Source organism: Nerophis lumbriciformis, linkage group LG35, assembly GCF_033978685.3.
Source record: "Nerophis lumbriciformis linkage group LG35, RoL_Nlum_v2.1, whole genome shotgun sequence".
NCBI classification, from domain to species: domain Eukaryota; kingdom Metazoa; phylum Chordata; class Actinopteri; order Syngnathiformes; family Syngnathidae; genus Nerophis; species Nerophis lumbriciformis.
The window spans coordinates 17,156,991-17,182,726 of record NC_084582.2 but is presented as its reverse complement, the minus strand read 5'-3'; the positions used below and the strand labels follow the sequence as shown (position 1 = coordinate 17,182,726).

At 39.8% G+C, this 25,736-nt stretch overlaps 1 protein-coding gene across 2 annotated transcripts in view; it reads left to right on the top strand.

Annotated features, from left to right (window-relative positions):
* Positions 1-25,736, top strand: part of tenm1 (teneurin transmembrane protein 1) — a 503,386-nt gene that overhangs the window by 233,553 nt on the left and 244,097 nt on the right. For both annotated transcript variants that reach the window (XM_061927525.2, XM_061927524.2), the window contains exon 6: positions 14,647-14,817. In XM_061927525.2, the coding sequence (XP_061783509.2) occupies positions 14,647-14,817 (171 nt within the window). The remainder of the gene's footprint in view (positions 1-14,646; positions 14,818-25,736) is intronic.

Below are 25,736 nucleotides of genomic sequence, written 5' to 3'. Positions count from 1 at the left end.
TAAACAATCAAATGCAGATACTTTTTCTTATGCCTTCTGATCTCTCTCTCTCTCTCTCTCTCTCTCTCTCTCTCTCTCTCTCTCTCTCTCTCTCTCTCTCTCTCTCTCTCGCTCGCTCTCTCTCTCTCTCTCTCTCTCTCTCTTTCTCTCTGCCCACTACTTGCTGTCCATATCCTACCAAGTCAGACCTACACTGTTCCAATATCCATTTCTCTGTTCTCAATTGTTGATGACTGATGATAACAACCAAACCCAAGCCCCCCCCCCAACCTACTAATAAAAGTCTCATTCAATCAATCAATATCGTTATAGAACATGGGTGAAGAAGCTGTATGGCTCAGTTGGAGTCCACAACTGATTTAGCAAGTTAATCTGCCCCTGTGTAGAATTTGCAGTCGACTTATCTCATATGTATGTAAGGGTCAAGCACATATTGTGCAAAGCTCTTGAGCTTGCTTAAAGCTTTGAGTTTGCTCTTGTTTTTTGGGAGACTAAGGCCCGTAATACATCTCATACGAGCCACAGATATCCATAGCAAATGTGCAGCATATTTTTGTTGAATGGTCAGAAATAACACAGTATTTGAGGTGAGTTGGGTTTGTAAAATCAGTGTTTTAAGCATTAAAACAAATTACAATACTCTTAAAAAGGGTTCTTACTTCAGCTTTACTAAAATGATTTCCTTGGTAAAAAAAAAACAGTCAGTACGTGATCAGAATTAATTAATAAATGATTTTACCTTAACTCTAAATTTAAATCTATATTTTCAATTTCCATCTATCCATTTTATACCACTTGCCCCTCTCGGGGTCGCATGGGTGCTGGAACCTATACCCAGCTGCATTTGGGGTACACCCTGAACAAGTCTCCACCTCATCGCAGGGCCAACACAGATAGACTGACAACATTCACACTCACATTCACACACTACGGCCAATTTTTGTGTGGCCAATCAACCTATCCCAGGTGCATGTCTTTGGAGGTGGTAAGAAGCCCGAGTGCCAGGAAGGGGAGAACATACAAACTTCACACAGAAAGACCCCGAGCCCGGGGATGGAACCCAGGACCTTCGTAATGTTATTTACTATTTTTCATGGGTTATTTAGCTTTAATACTTTTAATGTGCAAAATGATCAATAATTAAATATATTAATTATTTACAGAAAATAACATGAATCAGAATATGCAATCGGTTCTATTATCTGAACCAAACACTTTTGTCCTGAAATAAAAAAAGAACTTACTAAAAGACACAAACGACACTCAATCCCCCATTTCTAAGGCACACTCCACCCTCTACATGGCCATGTTCAACAATAAAAGGGCAATGCAAAGCACCTTATGAAAGACAATGAATATCAATGAGCCTTTTGATCAATGGAACTTTACATTGAATCGCATCAGTACGGTAAGTGAAATAAATATACATTTATGCCATAGAAATAGGGGTGCTTATGGGTCAGATTAGAAAGCAGATATTTTCTGGTGCTCACAAACAACAAAAAGACGACATCCATGCATCCATCCATTTTCTTCCGCTTATCCGAGGTCGAGTTGCGGGGGCAGCAGCCTAAGCAGGGAAGCCCAGACTTCCCTCTCCCCAGCCACTTCGTCCAGCTCCTGCTGGGGGATCCCGATGCGTTCCCAGGCCAGCTGGGAGACATAGTCTTTCCAACGTGTCCCCTGTGGCCTCTTACCGGTCGGACGTGCCCTAAACACCTCCCCAGGGAGGCGTCCAGGTGGCATCCTAACCAGATGCCTGAACCACCTCATCTGGCTCCTGGAGGAGCAGCAGCTTTACATTGAGCTCCTCCCAGATGACAGAGCTTCTCACCCTATCTCTAAGGGCGATCCCCGCCACCTGACCGAGGAAACTCATTTCGGCCACTTGTACCCGTGATTTTGTCTTTCCGGTCATAATCCAAAGCTCATGACCATAGGTGAGGATGGGAACGTAGATCGACCGGTAAATTGAGAGCTTTGCCTTCCGGCTCAGCTCCTTCTTTACCACAACGGATCAATACAGTGTCCGCATCACAGCAGACACCACACCGATCCGCCTGTGGATCTCACCATCCACACTTCCCTCACTTGTGAACTAGACTCCAAGGTATTTGAACTCCTCCACTTGGTGCAAGATCTCTTCCCAACCCGGAGATGACACTCCACCCTTTTCCGGGCGATAATCATGGACTCTGACTTGGAGGTGCTAATTCTCATCCCAGTTGCTTCACACTCAGCTGCGAACAAAGACGACAGTGTAAAATAAAGTGATTAAAATTGATGATGAAAGGAAAAAATTATAGAAATCTGCATCTAACAGCAGAAGCATGTGTCACGGATGGCAAATATGACTGATCTGTATAAGATGAATGCTAATAGCTTTTAAAAACCAGGTGCAAATTAAATAGCTATTGCCATGTCAACACGGATATTTGAAAAAGACGTACGTTTACATTTGTTCCTCTTATTTACACTAATGTGGATTTTTGTCTTTAAAAGTTTAGCCCTTTTAAAACTACGGCCAAATTGGAAAGTTTGAGACAGTTACTTCTGTTTTTGTGTGTGAATGGCTAAAACTGAGCTTTGTGGTTTGTATCATAAGAAATTATCTGAAGTTATTGACGTGAGCATTATCATTAATATTTTGTGCAGCGTCAGACACGTGTGTGTGCGTCTTGTAACATGCACAGGCGATAACAAAAATAAAAAATAATTTTATTAAATATAATGCATGGATAATTTTATATCTGATATATCACTATTAACACACAGGCGATTTAACAAAAAACAACTATAATTTCCTGGACTTCATTGATGTGTATACTGATTTTAAATATGCAACATAATTTTAAATCTAATATATCATTGGGCACTATAATCCCACTAAGTCAACAATGGACTGGCCAAAATGCGTATGACAACCTGTAACTGTTTTTTGTTTTTTTGGGGGGAATAAGAGATTATCTGATTTATTAGAAATATTATTAGTAGATACAATTAATATTAATGATATAACATTGTTAAAATATTAATAATTATTAGTAATTTCTACTTGGGGTTAAACCTTTAAACCTTATAACGCCTCTGCTTCGAACTTGAATCGAGTTTCCTTGAACACATCACAACTATGTGCTATTAGATGCTAAAATGAATCTTAAAACATAACTTTGCCCTATGCTACCACAAATATTTGTTTACCTGTCTTCTATCATCTCATCCTGATTCCCAAATGGGGGCGTTGTGTTCGAATGCATAAAGGTGAGCTGTAAAGATGTTATGATATCTGTGTTCGAAGCTGGGTTTGCTGCTACCAAAATGAATGAACCATTTGGCATTTTAGCAAAGAGGTGTAGGTTGTGTTACACATTACTAAATTGATTTAAACAAACTTACTATTGAACTTTGACATTATCAATTTATTTTATCTTAATTTTTACGATTTCATATTTTAGAACTGACAGATTTAAATGAAATACAAAATAATCTTCAGATCTTTTCCAAAGCCCTGGTCATGGTTATGTGCTCACCCTAGTAGTTGTGGCCCTAAAAAAACCATAGAGTGTTTAGGCAACGGGAAACCTTAAGGAGTGTAGGCAATAGGTATTGTAGATAACGCAGTATTGCAGTTTAAAAGTATTCACGATAATGCCGCGACGTGTCACGGTATCAAAGGAATACTTGGTGGGTAGGGATGATGTTTGATAAGAAATTATCGAGTTCGAGCCTATTATCGAATCCTATTATCGAATCCTCTCATCGAACCAATTCCTTATCGATTTCCAGATAGGTTGTTGTATATGGAAAAAAACACAATATTTGGTTTAACAAAAGCTCACTTTTATTATATAAGAAAACAATAAAATCTAATAAATAAATAAATATTGACTGTTACCCACCTAAAAAAAATAAAATAAATTTAATACATATTGACAGTTGTTACCCAAAGTATATTAAGTGGGATTTTTCTGAAAAACAAATATATACAGTAACACAAAAACAACCTGTCTCTGTGATCACTATAGGTGTATAAATAATAATATAGTGTTAAATAAAATCAGTCCCTTAGGCACAAAACTTAAAATAATACAGCTCTCCAAAAAGTGCACTTCTGCTGCGATTTGACATAACTGTTTGTTATGATGCTTTGACATTTTTGCACTTTATTTCTTTATTGAAAGAAAATTCTATGAAGAGAAAAGTTGTTTGCAAATGTGGTTACAATGCTAAAAAATTAAAAGTTAAAGCTAAAAAAAGAAATACACTTTATTGAGTTAACATTATTTCTTTATAGGGGGAAAGATGTGATGTTATGAGCTAGGGAATATAACAACTACACTACCCAGCATGCAACGGGAGTGACGAGCATGCGCGGTAGCCCCGAAAAGTGTTGTTGCATGTCGTCACGTCGGCAGCTAAAAATGAGGTTGTGAGCGCGCTGTGAAAGTAAACGTCAAGAACTCAGCCAACACGCCTCGTCTGCATTATTTATAATTAGACAGACAACACATATACAGTGTGATTTTGTTTTGTTTACAAGGAAAGAAAAACAAAAGTTAAAAAAAGGAGATCATGTCATATATGTTGTATATGCATGTATGTGCTGCGGTTGCTTTAAGAACGTTGCGACAGCTGCCGTAAAGGAGGTGCGTTGCTACCCTGGTTGCTATGTTTCCGGTTGGTCGTAAAAGTGTTCGTCATGTGTTTGTACCCTGCTCAAATCTCTCAGTAAAGTTATTCATCGGATTATACCTTTTGTTTTGAACTTCATTACACCCTAGAGCGCTTTTTCCGGTCCATTGTTTTTCCTGCTTACCCTATCTGCACCTAATGACTGAGCTACGTGACGTCATTTCTTGTGATGTATCACGGGGCATTTCTGGTCGGGACGGTTTTCGTTCCACGGGATTCGAATAAAAAAACACCTTTTTTTCTTTACTATAGTGGTCTCGATAACGGGTACCGGTTCTCAAAAAGGGATTCGAGTCCGAGGACTCGGTTCTTTTCTTATCGAACAACCGGGACAACCGGTTTCGAGTATCATCCCTATTGGTGGGTGTAGGTTTTTTCTGGTGCTTTAGCGTTGGCCAGGTCTGCAATAAACTACATCTCTCATAATCCTCTGTACAGTGTGGGACTGGCAAGGTGGGGGTGTGGACCGTCGTAAGCAGTAAGTGAATGTTTGTATTAGACAAGAGGATTTTTTTTGATGACATTTACTGAAAATGTCATCAAAATATGTCCATAAATGTTTGATTTATGTTGCTAACAAACAGATGAACAAACCCTGATGAAAAAATATCCTATTTGGCAGAGATAAGAAAGTTTGCGTTCTAGAAAGCAAAGGGCGCCACTTTTGTCTCGAGTGTTTCCAAGACGATACAAAGCCACCAGATTACGGCACACCGCACGGAGGGAAATCACCCCAAAAAAATGTCTGTGCCGGAAATACGAGTAAACTGAAAAGCTACTTCCATTTTCTACTGCGGATCTCTTTTGATGTCACGGAGGGCTAGAACCTATCCAGCTGCACTCGTGCAGAAGGCAGAGTACCGTATTTTCCGCACTATAAGGCGCACCGGATTATTAGCCGCACCTTCTATGAATTACATATTTCATAATTTTGTCCACCAATAAGCCGCCCCGGACTATAAGCCGCGCCTACGCTGCGCTAAAGTGAATGTCAAAAAAACGCTGCGCTAAAGTGAATGTCAAAAAAACAGTCAGATAGTTCAGTCAAACTTTAATAATATATTGAAAACCAGCGTTCTAACAACTCTGTCCCAAAATGTACGCAAATGTGCAATCACAAACATAGTAAAATTCAAAATGGTGTAGAGCAATAGTAACATAATGTTGCTCGAACGTTAATGTCACAACACACAAAATAAACATAGCGCTCACCTTCTGAAGTTATTCTTCATTCGTAAATCCTTCGAATTCTTCGTCTTCGGTGTCCGAATTGAAAAGTTGGGCGAATACGGGATACAAAATGGCCGGTTCCGTCTCGTCGAAGTCACCGGAGTCAGTGTCACTGTTGTTGTGCAGCAGTTCTGTGAATCCTGCCTTCCGGAAAGCTCGGACCACAGTTGTGACCGAAATATCTGCCCAGGCATTTACGATCCACTGGCAGATGTTGGTGTATGTCGTCCGAGGCTGTCTGCCCGTCTTAGTGAAGGTGTGTTCGCCTTCGGAGCTGTGTGAAAAAAGCCACCCGGCCTCTTCGCGTAAACTTCCCTTAACCACTCGCTCATCTTTTCTTCATCCATCCATCCCTTCGAGTTAGCTTTTATGATGACGCCGGCTGGAAAGGTCTCTTTTGGCAAGGTCTTCCTTTTGAATATCACCACGGGTGGAAGTTAGCATGGCAAGCTAGAACCACAGTGAAGGATGACTTCTCATTCCCTGTGGTGCGAATATTCACCGTACGTGCTCCCGTTCCACAGTGCGGTTCACAGCTAGGAATATCAGTTGCTGTGAAATACGGTAGTAATCCGTGTGCGGATGGAGAGATTGCGTCTTTTTATGAACCGGATCGCTTAGTAGGAGCCATTTTGTGGTCTTTACAGATGTAAACAGGAAATGAAACGTACGGTGATATCCGCGCGTTTTTTCTTCTTCTTCCGGGGGCGGGTAGAAGAAGAAGCGCTTCCTGTTCTATGGGGGCGGGTGCTTTCCTTGGCGGTTGCTTGCGTAGAAGAAGAAGCGCTTCCTGTTCTACCGGGAAAAAAGATGGCGGCTGTTTACCGAAGTTGCGAGATCGAAACTTTATGAAAATTAATCGTAATAAAGTGCACCGGGTTATAAGGCGCACTGTCAGCTTTTGAGAAAAATTGTGGTTTTTAGGTGCGCCTTATAGTGCGGAAAATACGGTACCTCCTGGGCAAGTCACCACCTCATATATTGTCACCCAGAATAGTTATTTAAAGCCAGCAAAGCTAATCATCAGTTTGTGAGGTATTTACATTATTAAAAGTTAAATTGTTTTCTGAGAAACAGCCTTTTCCAGACTGATATAAACATGTCCTATGTGGAGGACGATGTTTCTCAGAAAGCAAATACTAAACTGAACATTATTGTTTTACACTTGTTGCACTGTAGAACGGGTATTTTAAAAAAACATATAAAAAAATAGGAACGGCATGGCATAGTGGGTAGAGCGGCCGTGCCAGAGACCTGAGAGTTGCAGGTTCGCTCCCCGCCTCTTACCATCCAAAATCGCTGCCGTTGTGTCCTTGGGCAGGACACTTCACCCTTGCCCCCGGTGCCGCTCACACCGGAGAATGAATGAGTTGTAAAAATGAATGATGGGTTCTCACTTGTCTGTGAAGCGCTTTGAGTGTCTAGAAAAGCACTACCGGTATATAAGTCTAATCCATTATTATTATTAATAAAATCACTCATCTGTAAGTTGTTTTTTTTAATTTGCTTGAAACTGTGAATATTCCTGCACCGTTGTTTACACTTAAAAATACATGTTTGTAGTAATACATAATTAGAACATTTGAGTATAATGTTATTCAATTACAGTAAATGTGTTTATTCTAAACATTCCTGCCTCTTCGTTCTGCATATGTTGGAATTTTTAGGTCTTTTTTTTGTGGGTTGGGGTGCCACCATAATAATGTACTATGAGATTTTGATACCATTACATCCCTCGTAGGCAACACATTGGTGCAGGTGTCTTCAAATTTTAAAGTGCTTTCAAGTACAAAAGGCACCCTATCTTGATATGCCGCATGGTATGGGGCGGTATAGCTCGGTTGGTATAGCGGCCATGCCAGCAACTTGAGGGTTCCAGGTTCAATCCCCGCTTCCACCATCCTAGTCACTGCCGTTGTCTCCTTGGGCAATACACTTTACCCACCTGCTCCCAGTGCCACCCACACTGGTTTAAATGTAACTTAGATATTGGGTTTCGCTATGAAAAAAGGGCTTTGAGTCACTAGAGAAAAGCGCTATATAAATATAATTCACACTTCACTTCACTTTTTGCAACTTTACAGAATAACATTGTGAATATCATCAGTAATCATTCATATTGCTGTGAGGTCTATAAAGGTAACCTCATTTTGGCCTGTTGAATTATAAGAGTGCGCACACTCCACATAACCATCCTTTCCTCATCATGCCTCCTCATCACGGCTCTACGACTCTAGATTGTAAGTGTCGAGGCTAAAGATCAACAGCCATAAAACAAAGAGTGAGCAAGACAAAGAAAGAGAGGCTGATTAGCAGGAAGGGTGAGGATTTTGTAAAGGGTTTGTGGGATATTGTGGTGAAGAAGAGTGTACAGGAGAGTAGGTAAGGACTGTTGTCACAAAGTCATCACTGGAGTGGCATTAGAGTTAGCTGACAAAGATGTGGGGTAACAGGAACGAGAAAGGCAATTTAGATGAGAGGACGTAGAGAGAAAATGAAGTATGGGAGCTTAATGGTGGAAATGCTAACTACGAAAGGATCTGCCAACCCTTTCAGAACACGCAATAGAAAATATTTTGTGTTGCAACACTACATATCTTATGTAGTCTCAAGTGTGGTATATTATTCTGAAACACATTCTTCATAACATTTAGTAAATATCACAAATGTTTTACAACGTTTCAACTTTATATTTTTTCAGTTCAGACCAAATGTGGTACTTTCGTAGATACCGGCTGATTTGCATTGGTATTATTGAGTGACGAATCGCGTAAAATCAAATTGTATTTATTTTCGATAGTTAACTCGTACGTGACGTCACTTCCTGGAGCAAACTGGGTATTGACTGAAGCACTCGGTGGGCAAGCATGCATATTCGTAGCAGACCGTGTCTTGGTAATGTCGTCTAATCGTTGCAGCCCTAATCAAAAATAGTATGCCACAATACACTCTCACTAACAGGATTGTAACATACTGTACATAAACGTAATTAATTTGATTACTCGTTACTACCAAAAGTAACGGTGTTAGAAACACTGTTATCGTATAATGCTGTTATTTGGAAAATTGGTGATGAGTAATAAGTACAATTTTACAGGAAAACACTTTTTAGGACTTAACAAAAGGCAAGACTGACACATTTAAATTACATTTGAAAGGTACATATACCTAGTGAATGCTATGGCCATCAGATTTGCCAACCTTGAGATTTTGGGAGGTGTGGGGGGTTGGGGTGTGGGGGTATGGGTGGGTCGTGGGTGGGGCGGGGGCGTGGTTGGGGGTGTGGTTAAGAGGGGAGGAGTATATTTACAGCTAGAATTCACCAAGTCAAGTATTTCATATATATATATATATATATATAAGAAATACTTGACTTTCAGTGAATTCTAGCTAGCTATATTTTTATATATATATATATATATATATATATATATATATATATATACATATATATATATATATATATATATTTATTTTATTATATATATATATATATATATATATATATATATATATATATATATATATATATATATATATATATATATATATATATATATATATATATATATATATATGTATATATATATATATATGTATATATATATATATATATATATATATATATATATATATATATATATATATATATATATATATATATATATATGTATATATACGGCAGCACGGTGGAAGAGGGGTTAGTGCGTCTGCCTCACAATACGAAGGTGCTGAGTAGTCTGGGGTTCAATCCCAGGCCCCCGCGACCCCGAAGGGAATAAGCGGTAGAAAATGGATGGATGGATATATATATATATATATATATGTATAAATAAGAGAAATACTTGAATTTCAGTGTTCATTTATTTACACATATACACACACATAACACTCAATCTACTCATTGTTGAGTTAAGGGTTGAATTGTCCATCCTTGTTCTATTCTCTGTCACTATTTTTCTAACCATGCTGAACACCCTCTCTGATGATGCATTCTGCTTCGTCTCCTTGTTGTGTGCGCAGTTGTGCACTGCACTCTCTAAAAGCCGTAGATGTTATTGTCACATATGCATGTACAGTAGATGGCAGTATTGTCCTGTTTAAGAGTGTCACAACATTGCTGTTTACGACAGACGAACTGCTTTACGGTAGACGAAAACGTGACTGCTGTTGTTGTGTGTTGTTACCGCGCTGGGAGGACGTTAATGAAACTGTCTAACAATAAACCCACATAAGAAACCAAGAACTCGCCCTCAATCATTCTACAATTATAACGTGATTGGGCAGGCACGCTGTTTATATTGTGGGAAAGCGGACGTGAAAATAGGCTGTCGACACGTCACTCAGGTCCACAGGGAGCTGGAGGGGGCGTGGCATCCAGCTCCGCCTGAATTTCAGGAGATTTTCAGGAGAAAATTTGTCCCGGGAGGTTTTCGGGAGAGGCGCTGAATTTCGGGAGTCCCCCGGAAAATCCGGGAGGGTTGGCAAATATGATGGCCATATGTTGCGTTACCTTCATAGAGAGTATTCAATTTTAACTAGACTATTTACCATCAACACAAGCAACATTGAGTCTGAAAGTTTAAAGCGTTGCTAAATTTTGTCATGGAAATTGCACATTTTGCTATCATCACAGCAGTTAAGAGCACTGTTTTGTATTATTTATTATTTATGTCTGTACAGCACTTTGGCCAACTGGGGTTGTTTTAAAATGTGCTATTGAAATGAATAAACTAAACTGAACTGTTAAGGACTTACTTTTGTAACTGCAAATGACTTGCGGTCAATGCAGGGTGTACTGCCTTCGGCCAAAATACAAGCTTGAAAGGATTATGTTCACTTATGAACTTTAACAAGAAAACTATAGGGAATTGATATACAAATATGATTCAAATATGTATTTCTAATTCTAACCCCACAGCATATCCATGGACAGTGTCTAACACTGCTCTTAAAAACAGACTATTTCATGACAAATACATGCATAGGGTTAGAAATGCCATCCTTTACAGAGTAAACAACAGATATAACGGATGGATATATCTGTATCCATTAATATATATTTTTGGGAATGCCTCATATGGCTTACACTGGCAGAAGCAGACAATTAATGGGGTTTGTGGATGAACTCAAAGCATGAATTTAAATATACAATCCGGTTTTTGTGAGCTACTTTTCCTTCAGTGTCAGAATGAGTCCTCACAACCTAGTTCACACCCGTTTGTTAATGAGATAATCCCCCAACACTGATTTCTTTAAAAATATGAAAACTAGAGTTGGGGCAAAAAAGACAGCATATTTTAAGATGAATGGCTCGTAGCCACATTGATGTGAGGAATCTGTGTATGTCCATGTCTGGTCTCGTCACAGGCTGACAGTTCAATTAGTGTGAACTAAATGCGGCATGACGTCTCTCTCATGGCCTCAGTGATCGTCAGTGTGCTGCTTTGAAGAACTCGTATTGTGCATGAGTCGAGAGTGAAACCAACATCGGCTTGAGTTGGATGTTGAAATGTATCAATGGGTTGATTGACTACAGCTTTGCAGCAAAAAATATATCAGCCTATTTTATATTTCCAATGTATTCTCTTGCTTCTGCATCAGAGAGATTGTGCAATTTAATTAGGTATTCCTCATCAGTCTGTTATTAGTTTGCATGTTCATCCATCCACGAATGCCTTCATGGAACAGCGGGCTCATTTTTTGTTATATACAGTCGCGATTAAACGTTAAAGGGGGACATTATCACAATTTCAGAATGGTTAAAACCATTAAAAATCAGTTCCCAGTGGCTTATTATATTTTTCGAAGTTTTTTTCAAAATTTTACCCATCACGCAATATCCCTAAAAAAAGCTTCAAAGTGCCTGATTTTAACCATCGTTATAAACACCCGTCCATTTTCCTGTGACGTCACATAGTGAAGCCAACACAAACAAACATGGCGGAAAGAACAGCAAGCTATAGCGACATTAGCTCGGATTCAGACTCAGATTTCAGCGGCTTAAGCGATTCAACAGATTACGAATGTATTGAAACGGATGGTTGTAGTGTGGAGGCAGGTAGCGAAAACGAAATTGAAGAAGAAACTGAAGCTATTGAACCGTATGCAAGCGAAACCGACGGAAACGACACGACAGCCAGCGACACGGGAGAAAGCGAGGACGAAAATCGGCGATCGCCTTCTAACCAACGATTGGTATGTGTTTGTTTGGCATTAAAGGAAACTAACAACTATGAACTAGGTTTACAGCATATGAAATACATTTGGCAACAACGTGCACTTTGAGAGTGCAGACAGCCCAATTTTCATCAATTAATATATTCTGTAGACATACCCTCATGTCAGCAGGCCAGGGAAACTAGGGTCGATATTCTTCTCTTGATCATCTTCGGTGGCATAAGGGACGGTGTGAGCCAAGACATCCAGGGGGTTTAGCTCGCTCGTCTGCGGGAACAAACTGCCGCCATTGCTTGCCGTGCTACCGAGGACCTTTGTCCCTGAATTGCTCACACACTCCGGCAGATTCAATGGGGGTCTGGCGGCAGATTTCTTTGACTTTATCGTTGGAAATGCATCTGCTTTGAGTGTCGCAGGATATCCACACATTCTTGCCATCTCTGTCGTAGCATAGCTTTCGTCGGTAAAGTGTGCGGAACAAACGTCCAATTTCTTGCCACTTTCGCATCTTTGGGCCACTGGTGCAACTTGAATTCGTCCCTGTTCGTGTTGTTACACCCTCCGACAACACACCGACGAGGCATGATGTCTCCAAGGTACGGAAAACAGTCGAAAAAACGGGAAATAACAGAGCTGATTTGACTCGGTGTTTGAGAAAATGGCGGATTGCTTCCCGATGTGACGTCACGTTGTGACGTCATCGCTCCGAGAGCGAATATTAGAAAGGCGTTTAATTTGCCAAAATTCATCCATTTAGAGTTCGGAAATCGGTTAAAAAAATATATGGTCTTTTTTCTGCAACATCAAGGTATATATTGACGCTTACATAGGTCTGGTGATAATGTTCCCCTTTAACATACACGTGTAAAGATTAAACAAAATTTGAGCTGTTTGGCCATCAATATGTTTGGAGGAGAAAAGGTGAGACTTTTCATCCAAGAAACACCATACCTATCGTCAAGCATGGTGGTGGTATTATTATGCTGTGGGCCTGTTTTGCTGCCAATGGAACTGGTGCTTTACAGAGAGTAAATGGGACAATGAAAAAAGAGGATTACCTCCAAATTCTTCAGGACAACCTAAAATCATCAGCCCGGAGGTTGGGTCTTGGGCGCAGTTGGGTGTTCCAACAGGACAACGAGCCCAAACACACGTCAAAAGTGGTAAAGGAATGGCTAAATCAGGCTAGAATTATGGTTTTAAAATGACCTTCCTAAAGTCCTGACTTAAACGTGTGGACAATGCTGAAGAAACAAGTACGTGTCAGAAAACCAACACATTTAGCTGAACTGCACCAATTTTGTCAAGAGGAGTGGTCAAAACTTCAACCAGAAACTTACCAGAAGCTTGTGGATGGCTACCAAAAGTGCCTTATTGCAGTGAAACTTGCCAAGGGACATGTAACCAAATATTAACATTGCTGTATGTATACTTTTGACCCAGCAGATTTGGTCACATTTTCAGTAGACACAAAATAAATTCATAAAATAACCAAACTTCATGAATGTTTTTTGTGACCAACAAGTATGTGCTCCAATCACTCTATCACAAAATAATAAGAGTTGTAGAAATTATTGGAAACTCAAGACAGCCATGACATTATGTTCTTTACAAGTGTATGTAAACTTTTGATCGCGACTGTATGTAGGTGGTAGCAAATGTTATTTTGTAGCTTTGGATTTGTTTAAGGGGTTAGCAAGCTTGTGTCAAGTACATTGTCTGGGTGTCGCCAATCAACAGAAGCTAGATAGAAATTGAAGATGTTTGAAGTCTTCAGAAGTTCTTTACCTTGATCTGCAATGCTGGCAGACAGCCTCTGACTGCCACCGTTGCATAGTTACTTTGTGGTTCAACGCTTTGCTTTTGTTTGATGTTCCTAAGGTGTCACATAAGAAAACTCGGCGGTGAATTATTTCATTTGCTTTGTTCTTTGCTTCGCTGAAGCGAGGCTATCTTCACAGATATGTTTAAAGCAAAAAATGCAAGCCACATCCAGCATGAATGGCACGTTATGAATAGTCCGAGTGAGGTGAATATTTTATGAAACATTTTATTGACAGTCTTGCAAGACAATTAATTTCCTTAATGGGCAGATGTTGGTTGCTTCTATTTAACGGCACGTTGGATTGTTTTCCCAGTAAACACTTTTACGAGTAGGAGGGGGAAATCCAGTACCCTCCCATACCCTTTGTTGTTTAAAAGGCCCATATGGATTGTGAATCGGCAACGGCTTTCAAAGCATCATTAGTCATGCATAAAAGACTGTGTTAGCACTTTAATATCAGCCTTGGGCTCAAGTTCTGAAGATATCCCGTAATTGCCCACCACTGCCACAATGCATGCGAGTGTGTGCGTATACATTTTTCTCTGTTCTTTGTGCAACTACTAATTGTCTGCTGCCTTGATAGACACTAATAAGCACATAAAATGAATGATAACTATGATATGAGCATTAAAGACAAGTGTGTGTGTGTGTGTGTGTGTGCTTGTGTGTGTGTGTGTGTGTGTGTGTGTGTGTGTGTGTGTGTGTGTGTGTGTGTGCAGCGGTCCACCTGTTCGGTCTGACCTGGCATCTGCAGCACGGCGAGAGCCAGCTGTACGAAAATGGTGTGAGCTCGGCAGACCATCAGCAGGAGGATCGCAAACCCAGACCGACCAGCTCCATCCACCTGCTGGACACAATCAACCCTGAGAATACACACACCAGTGACAGAGGTGAGCAAAAAGAGCCACAATGAAATAGGCGATGTTCCATGCTGTCAACAGTTGACAGGCCTTACCTAGTCAAAGACTTGAAGAAAATGTGTACCGTATTTTTCGGACCATAGGGCGCATCAGATTATAAGGCGCACTGCCGATGAGCAGGTCTTTTCAGGTCTATTTTCATACAAAAGGCGCACCGGGTCATTAGAAGCCTTTAAGGCAGGGGTCTCAGACACGCGGTCTCAGAGACGTTATTTTGCAGCCCGCACCTTAATATGAAAATTAATTGTTAGTGCGGCCCGCAAGCTTAATATGAATGCCGCTTGACAGCGTCATACTTGCCAACCCTCCCGAATTTCAGGGCAACCATTCTCTCAAATGTCTGCCGATATTCACCCAAACAACAATATTAAGGGCGTGCCGTGATGACTCTGCCTTTAGCGCCCTCTACAACCTGACCAAACAGCGTGCCAGCCCAGTCACATGTTGTGTTTGGTTTCTGAACACACGCGTAAGTGACTGCAAGACATACTTGATCAACAACCATACAGGTCATACTGAGGGTGGCCGTATAAACAACTTTAACACTGTTACAAATATGCGCCACACAGTGAACCCGCACCAAACAAGAATGACAAACACATTTCGGGAGAACATCCGCACCGTAACACAACATAAACACGACAGAACAAATACCCAGAATCCCATGCAGCCCTAACTCTTCCGGGCTACAATATACACCCCCGCTACCACCAAACCCCGCCCCACACATCAACCCCCCCCCCCCACCCTTCCGTGCGTCGGTTAAGGTGGGCGGGGTTTGGTGGTAGCGGGGGTTTATATTGTAGCCCGGAAGAGATAGGGCTGCAAGGTGTTCTGGGTATTTGTTCTGTTGTGTTTATGTTGTGTTACGGTGCGGATGTGTTTGTCATTCTTGTTTGGTGTGGGTTCACAGTGTGGCGCATATTTGTAACAGTGTTAAAGTTGTTTATACGGCCACCCTCAGTGTGACATGTATGGCTATTGATCAAGTATGCCTTGCAGTCACTTACGTGTGTCTGCAGAAGCCTAATACAACATGCGACTGGGCCAGCACGCTGTTTGTATGGTGAAAAAGCGAACGCGTCAACGGGTTGTAGAGGACGTTTAAGGCAGTGCCATCAGGGCACGCCCTTAATATTGTTGTCCGGGTGAAAATCGGGACAAATTCGGGAGAATGGTTGCCACGGGAGATTGTCGGGAGGGGCACTGAAATTCGGGAGTCTCCCGAAAAAATCGGGAAGGTTGCCAAGTATGTTGCTAGGGCGGGATAGCCATTCAAAGAAGGTGAATTCATTAAAAAGTGCATGTTAGATTTTTTTAAGACATATTTTTTCGTGGTCCAGCCTCACCCAGTTTCTGCATCCAGTAGCCCCCAGGTAAATTGAGTTTGAGACCCCTGCTTTAAGGGGTGACATTCTGATGTTCTTTCTACAATTAAAACACTTCCATCACCATTACATCACGTAATGGGGGTTATTTGGTCAAAATGTTACGTAGATTATGTTTTACAATCCAACAAAATAATACACAATAATACCATAATAATACAATTTCAATTCCAAAACCAAGCCTGACTCAGCAACATTCAGAATAGCAATCAACAGAGCAATTGAGAGGACATACAAACATGACACAAAACAATCCAAAAGTAGTCAAGCAAAAATTAATGATATCAACAACAGTATCAATATTGATAATAATTCAAACATAGCAGTGATTAGAAATCCCTCATTAACATTTTCATCACAGCCATTTATAATAAAAAAAAAAAAACATTTAATAAATTAACAATAGCGTCACTGTGGCTTACACTTGCATCGCATCTCATAAGCTTGACAACACTTGTGTCCAATATTTTTCACAAAAATAAAAGATAAAAATCGCTTTCTGACCGTCTCTTCAGGATGTGCCGTTTTTATTAATGTGGGCCCATTTTGACAACGTCTTCCCCCTGTCATTGTTGTACCGGTAGTTTTTAGCGCTTCCATAGCGAGTCTACTGACAGATATAATTTACAGCTGTATGCTACTTTAGATTAGAGATGGCAACAGCGGAAGAGGAATGCCCCACAACAAGAAGGAACTCTGTGGACTATGGCGCGGACTACAAAGGCAGACGCGCACATATTTTCGTAGATTTTTTTGTAGAGACAAAATACTCATCAGCAGGTACAAATAAGTAAGAAAAGTTAGTTTTGCATTTAATTGCAAAAACACACGCTAAATAATATGTCTCCCAATAGGTACCATTTTGGGGTCCTTATACATACACCATAATAATACCCGTATGCCCTCGTGTGTGAATGTGAGTGTGAATGTTGTCTATCTGTGTCGGCCCTGCGATGAGGTGGCGACTTGTCCAGGTGTACCCCGCCTTCCACCCTAGTGCAGCTGGGATAGGCTCCAGCACCCCCCGCTATCGCAAAAGGGACAAGAGGTAGAAAATGGCTGGATGGATGGATGTTTAAGCGCAGTACGTCTGATTACGGTAGCTGTAATGCTCTGCATTCCATCAAGCGGTGTGGCTTTGTAGCTTACCAAAGTCGTAATAAAACATTTTGACATATTTTTGAGTGTCGTTTCTCAATGAAACATCAACGTTTTGGGGTTGCTTGCTTTCGGGTACTTGCTCGCGTCATTTATGGAACAGTCGTCAACTTGCAGTCCATACGTATCTCATGTGTGACTGCCATCTACTGGTCACTAGTCACACTGGTACAAAATATACCAAATAAGATTGCTTTGAGGTCGGTAAGCACAACCATAAATAATATGTACATTAGGCGCACTGGGTAATAAGGTGCACTGTTGACTTTTGAGAAAAAAAATAAAAAAATTAAAGTGCACCTTATTGTCCACAAAATACAGTAAATATCCAAAATATTGAATAAGAATTTACTTTTAAGTGTTGCTGTTCCATTTAGTCCATCTTGGCTTGCTAATACTGCTGTGATTTTGAAATTCACAAATATTTATTTATTTATTTCCAAAATAAACCTGAGCTTGCATACACAACATACCCATCTCAAAGCATGTTCCAATAAGAGATATCACTTCAGAAATCAGTCTAGATCTGATTAGTCATTTTGTAGAAAGGCAAGATAATTGGTTAATCATGTTCCCTCATCGCCACTACGTGACTGGAATAGACTCTCTCCGCTCAGTCATTCTCTAGCCAGAGGAATTGCTAACACCAATTTAACCTCATGATACGGTACATTAATTGTGAGTGTGCAGGTCATGGTGTCAGGTAGGACACAACAACCTTCATGGTTGGCTGATGGATATTGCATAGATGTTGTCAGAGCTCATGTTCAGCATTTAGACAGAGAAGGTTTAAGATAAACTGCAGCACTCTGCAATTTAGGCAACCTGAGACGTCCCCAAAGCAACTGTTCTTGATGAATCCTCACATTCGGAGGATTAAAGGTCTCATCAGTAGTTAAATCCGAGATAATAGAACACACAGCGGTCATTTAATTCACTTCTGACTCTTGCATCACAATACAGTAATGTTTCAACTTCTATTGATTTTACTTGCTTGATGAAAACCGGGAAATCAAAATGGGCAAAGTTAAGCCGCATGCAGGCTTGGATTAATTCACTACCCTCGGAGGTATTCCCTGGACAGAGGAGGGCTAGAGAGATTAGAGATTGGGCTGTAATCCAGTGCGGTAGATTATCACGTTCATCCTGCTGTACCCATCACCTCGCACACCCACAAATCACACAATCCCCTAGATTACATTGCAAAGGCTGGTGAGGAAGCTGCAAGTGCCCAAAAGGATAAAGACTTGACATTAGAGAGAGGAGGTGGGAAGACGACACACATGATTGATGGATAGCTATTTGCTTGATGGATGGCTAGCATAAGCACTATTTGCACAAATGTGTTGAATCTGAGTAATTACTGACGTCCAAATGTTTTTTAGAAATTAGGGCTGTCAAAGTTAATGCGTTAAGTCATGTGATTAATCACAAAGCATTATTGGATTAATCATGTATAGACACAGGTTGAATGCATAATTTATTTTGACTACACATGCTGTGCGGATGGTTATAAGTTGTTATACAGTCAGTGATCAATTAGGTAAATGCGTAGCTCCGTGCAAAGATGAGTGAGGACACTTTTGACTGGTGTGCAAGAGGGGATAGAAAGAAGAAAAAAAGGAAGACAGTGGGCGAAAGTGTGAGGACAAGAGGGGGATAAGACAGAGAGACGACAAAAACAACAACAACAGAACAACATCAGCAAATACGACATGTACAAATATGATTTCGAAAAATGATAACAAAGAAGCAGTGAAGTAAATAATAATACCGTAGTAATGACAATGAACATTATTGTACTACAAATGGAGCCATACAAATACCAATGGAAATAGCACTTTTGACAATGAATAATAATACATATTACCTCTATTATCGACAATTTAATTGTTTCAAATGCAACAATACGTATACGTAATGAAAACTTGAATTACAAAATAAAGCAGATACATGGAGGGGAGTAAAAAGAAGCAAACTATATTAACCTGTAGATTGTTATAGTAAAAATAGGTTACGCTTTATCAATGTGCTGTCTTTTACCCAGTTTCCCCTGGGAGGAACAACGTTAATATATGTTTGATGAAACGTGATCATATACATACGTATATGTATGCATATGTGCCTGTGTATGTGCATTATGTGTATATGCATGTTTGTACAGTGAATGTACTTTTGGATGTATGTACCGTGAGTGTGTATGTATTTACCGTATTTGTGTATTAAAAGTTAAAGTGCCAATGATTGTCACACACACACTAGGTGTGGCAAAATGATTCCCTGCATTTGACCCATCACCCTTAATCACCCCCTGGGAGGTGAGGGGAGCAGTGAGCAGCAGCGGTGGCCGCGCCCTGGAATCATTTTTGGTGATTTAACCCCCAATCCCAACCCTTAATGCTGAGTGCCAAGCAGGGAGGTAATGGGTCCCATTTGTATAGTCTTTGGTATGACTCGGCCGGGGTTTGAACTCACAACCTACCGATCTCAGGGCGGACACTCTAACATGTGGGAGCGTATGTACTTATGTATGTGCGTAAGTACCTATGTATGTATATATGTATGAATAATTGTGTCTGTGCGTAGGTACAGTATGTGTGTTTGTATGTACAATATATTCGTCTCCCAGTATGTATGGGAGCCAAAGTGCATATCAAGTAAACAAGCTATGGTAACACATTACATAAATCACATTACGAAAATATGTTTTTATGTCAAAAAGGAGAGGACTTAAATGGGTGCTTTGAGTAACACAAAAGTTTGGACCCCAGTGTTCTCTGTTTGATAACAAAGTCAAAATGTCAATGGAAGGATCTGTGTGTGTTTATAGTGGTCCAAGTTCTGTGTTTTGTAAATTTGCCGCAAAAAGGTTTGTCTCACAAGTTTTTGAACATAATTTAGGGCCTGGAATTATGTCATTCCCGGACTGGATTTGCCCCCCGGACCGCAGGTTGAATAGCCCTGCCCTAGACAGATCATTTAGAATGTTTTTATTGCCATGACTGGAAAATTCATTTGCTTTAATAACATGTTGTTTTTAAACATTATGCTCTATTAAACAGCTTAACGCAAAAAGGTCGTAAACCCGCTTTAGAAGAGAATACAAAACATACCTGCAGTGTGTCGGTGTCTTGCCAGATTTTATATTTTGGAGGATAACATAATTTGTGTTTCTGCTCTAGGGGCACTTGCATTCAGAGGGGGAGCTACGCCATGTTTAGATACCAGTTTCATGCATTAATAACACAAAATGTAGATTGTTACGATCATGGTTTTATTGTCAAAGATGTTTGATAATGTAAAATATGATATTTCTACCTGAATAAATGCTTCTGATATTCTATACATTACATGTAGTACACGTTTATAGTCTTCATATCCGTATAGCAATATTTTAACCTTCTTTATGTATTCATAAAATGTAAGCTTCAGCCTGCTAAACATTTTGTAATTGTGGTCTATCAGTCAAAACAGGTTATAAAAAATATGTACACTTTATTTCAATCTGCCAGGAAACATTTATTTGGGTAGAAATATCACATAATCACAATACGAAACATCTATAACAAAACATGATCGTAATATAAGATGAATTTTAGTTAGACCAGTATGTGATGGAATGATAAGAGATTTGACATGTTTTGACAAACGTCTCCTATCAAAGGGACTCTATACTTTCTCTCTGCTGTCTTTTTTCTGAGCTTTTATTCCTGTTTACTAAAGAAGTTATTGTAACAGTCTACATTTTATGTTATTAATACAAGCAGCAGAGCACACCAGCAGGCATTCGCTCCAATGATGGCGCTTAAAGATAAACTGGCCTTTCCTTGTCGGTAGAATGACTTGCCGTGGCTTTGGATCTGAGATTTCTATAATGCCCCCCCTTTCTTTTTGCATGTTTGCTCGCTATTTTCGAGTTTGTGGCTCAATAGTAACTGGACACTTTTACATTACCCCACGCTACGGAGTGGACCAAGGGTCCAAAAGGTGTCAGGACGCGTGCGCATTAATCTTGTGTAAAAAAACATATTGCTGTTTAAGGAACTTATATTTAACGCGTTATTATCGCGTTAACTTTGACCGCCGTAGTATGTAAACAGTTTTTCTTTTTTTTAAATATTCTATGCTTTCCATAGTTTCTTTACATCCTTTTAAAAGTACCGTATTTTTCGGACTATAAGTCGCAGTTTTTTTCATAGTTTGGCCGGGGGTGCGACTTATACTCTGAAGCGATTTATGTGTGAAATTATTAACATTACCGTAAAATATCAAATAATATTATTTATCTCATTCACGTAAGAGACAAGACTTATAAGATTTCATGGGATTTAGCGATTAGGAGTGACATATTGTTTGGTCTCCGCTCGGGATGGTGTCCTGCTGGCCCCACTATGGACTGGACTCTTACTATTATGTTGGATCCACTATGGACTGGACTCTCACAATTTTATGTCAGACCCACTCGACATCCATTGCTTTCGGTCTCCCCTAGAGGGGGCGGGGTTACCCACATATGCGGTCCTCTCCAAGGTTTCTCATAGTCATTCACATCGACGTCCCACTGGGGTGAGTTTTTCCTTGCCCTTATGTGGGCTTTGTACCGAGGATGTCGTTGTGGCTTGTGCAGCCCTTTGAGACACTTGTGATTTAGGGCTATATAAATAAAGATTGATTGATTGATTGATTGATTGATAAACGTATAGCATGTTCTATATGTTATAGTTATTTGAATGACTCTTACCATAATATGTTACGTTAACATACCAGGCACATTATCAGTTGGTTATTTATGCGTCATATAACGTACACTTATTCAGCCTGTTGTTCACTATTCTTTATTTATTTTAACTTGCCATTCAAATGTCTATTCTTGGTGTTGGGTTCCCTCAAAAATGCGACTCATACTCCAGTGCGACCTATATATGTTTTTTTCCTTCTTTATTATGCATTTTCGGCAGGTGCGACTTATACTCCGGTGCGACTTATACTCCGAAAAATACGGTAATTGTAATTATTATTAAATGAATTACCACTCAACCCATGATAATCAAGTTCAGGCTGCTGAGCGTGATGTGTGTGACAGTGCACAGGATTTTTAATATTTCTTCAGCTGACATATACATTGGCAAATTAAAATAGCATAGGTGCAGCACAGAGCATTAGCTGATGTGCCTTGAGAAGAAATGTTCTGTCTCCCTTAATGAGTTTGCGAATACTATTTTACTCACTTGGGAGCGGCAGATATATTAATGTCATGAAATTATATAAACTGACATTCAGTGGGAGCATATTGCTTTATCAAGTGAAGATGAATGCAGAGCTTGAGGAATGCCACCTGAGCCAAAGCACTGGTTGCACGAAGTCAATGCCAAATTTTTCTTTTCACTCTCGTGTGGTTGGAAATTGAGTGCAGACTAGAAAGTGACAGAGAGAAGGGCTCTTAAAGCGCACATCAATATTCCGTGCAGAGAGAAATTAGAGGTGAGTGTGAGCAGTGTGTTCGAAAACGTGTACATACTCTCTGTATGTGGGAAAATGAAACGAGTATGTCGGAGAGAGAGAGAGAGAGAGAGAGAGAGAGAGAGATGGTTGTGCAAATGCCGATGGACTGTTCTGTGTTACACTGATCTCATTGATTTTCTCACGCTGAGATACATTCTCAGGATGTAACTGCTACACACATGCACACACACACACATAGCCACACCTGCACCAGTATTCCGGCAGATCATTTAGGGGAACCCATGCTTCAAGTTGAGTAAGCCTTAGCATCAACATGTCTGTTGCTACTCACACTGAATTTAAATCACTCACTGAGAAATCCAGCATTGAGTTGTGGGACCTTTTTAAAGACCTGTCCATAGGTTAAGTATTGTATTGTTTAATCATTTCATCCGAGTGTCAACGACGTTATGGTTGTCCTTCAAATATATATATATATATATATATATATATATATATATATACACCGTATTTTTCGGAGTATAAGTCGCACCTGAGTATAAGTCGCACCTGCCGAAAATGCATAATAAAGAAAGAAAAAAACATATATAAATCGCACTGGAGCCCGGCCAAACTATCAAAAAAAACTGCGACTTATAGTCCGAAAAATACGGTATATATTTAGAGTGGATTCCAGAGTGGGAATTACATACAGTAACATACAGTATATGCTAACAGAGAAAATTCTCCAAAATTCTGTGCAGTGTTGGCAATATTATTAACATTCCTGTTTGTAAACCATTCTTCAATGACACATTTTGAAATTTAAATTAATTTTCAAGAAGTCATCATGAAAGATTTGATGAAAACTGACAAGGTCAAAATTGTTAGACTCCTTGTAAGTTAAAAAGACACCTGAGCACTCAATTAGGTTTGAACCACATCTAAGCAGTACATTTACACTGACTCTTATGAAACAGACCCAAGAAGCAGTATTGGCATCAATAGACCACTTGATGGAAAGAGACTTGCTCTGGAGTTGCTCCAAAATGTTGTTGAGTGTTATTATAATGCCAAAAAGTACGGATAACAGTTTGGATCGTATATTGAAGATAGTAGACACTCCTCTTAAGGAACAATGATACACTGCAATTTTGAGCCTCTCACAGTCCCTTAAAAAGCTGCGATGCATCTCTTCACAGCACCAAAAAATATATATTTTTGTCAAACATAAACCTGAGCGTCATCAAACACTCAACATTTCTAGAACTTTGTACAACAAAATAGTTTAAGAACTCTACAAAGGTGATTTCTTATCCTCTTGACTTGATGTTTCACATTTTGAAGGCTCCTTGTGGACTTCATGGCCACCATCTAACAAAAACCTAATTGCTCTCATCTCACAGTGGCACATCAAAGCTTGACTGAAATTTTCCAGGCAGAATCTGAAACATGTTAATGACTTTTGAAAGTCAGTTCTTCAGTTTTATAAAATTAACTTCTGCATTTTGACTATATGGATGCTGCTTTTGTTTGGCAAAAGAAGGGCGAGGCCTTCAAAACCCTAGAAGTACTGTCCCAACAGTAAAAAGGATGGTGAGAGCATAATGCTGGAAGGCTGTTTTGCTGCTTCAGGCACGGAAGCCGTGTTCGGGTGCATAGGACCATAATAAAATAAATAAATAAAGAATGTCAATATTTTCAAGAATAACATCAATAAGTCTGCTATCAGTCTCAGGTTGTCTCATAGTTTGGTCTTCCAACAACACAACAACCTACTACATACATCAAAGTCTTGAACATTTTGAAAGGCACCAAAACAAAGTTTTGTAGTGGCTCGTCAGAACCCAGTTTTCGGTCCAATGGAGAATCTGTGGAGGTAGCTAAAGGTTAGGGTCTATGCTTCCAAGCCAAACATATTATGCAAAATACACTTTTCTTACAATTGGTACGTATTTTTGTGTATTCGGGACCTGCATAAGTCCCAAAAATTTGAAATCAAACCATGGAGGTTTGGCATAGATATTTCTAAAACAATAATACTTCCTCTTCATACTTTAGAATTTGCTCCATTTGTGATATTTTCCAGAGGTGACCTCAGCGGATAGCTCCATATTTGGTAAAGTTTTATCCAAAGAGCTTTGCGTGAGTCAGCCATTGTTTCTCCATCATCTCTACCCTTTTGTTGTGGGGAAGACTGGCTCATACATGCACATGCATCCTCTGCTGTTGCCATTCATAATACAAAGTAACATACAATTATAACTTATGTCTGTCAGTAGATTTAATGTGGAGGTCTAAAAACTACACTGGAAAAAAAATCCCCCTCTTAAAAAGAGTGAAGAAAAAAAAATACAATCTATTTTTGCTTTTAAGGAGCAATGGAACACGTCAAAATTGTCTTTGTAAGATTTCTTGAAGTAAGACATTATAATTAAGCTTTAAAAACTCATCGTAAAATTAGCAATTAGAACTTATTATTAGCTTTACTTACTCATAATGTGAAGTATTATGTTTTATAAATAACTTTTGATGGATTGTGACTTGTCTTAATTTCGTTGAGATATTTGGACTACAAATTAAAAATATACAGTATGCTTGGTGAGATGAGTTTTTCCAGTGTCTTCACGGCCACTCCGGACAGTATGGCGAGGTATTGTTTATGTGACATACATAGAAACCTGGTTTGCACGTGATAGATTATTGTGAAGAAGCCCCTGCGCAAGGGGTGATCCGCACTCTTGACAGTGTGAGGGTTGACACAGTGGCATACCGAAGTAAGACGATTGTGCACACTTCTCCAGCAGATGGCCAGCGGGATATGCTGCGTAGAAATATCAACCGCCCTTCCGAAACTGCGGTCCGGGAGGTTTCTGTCAGGGATCTCCCCCTTAGCCTTTG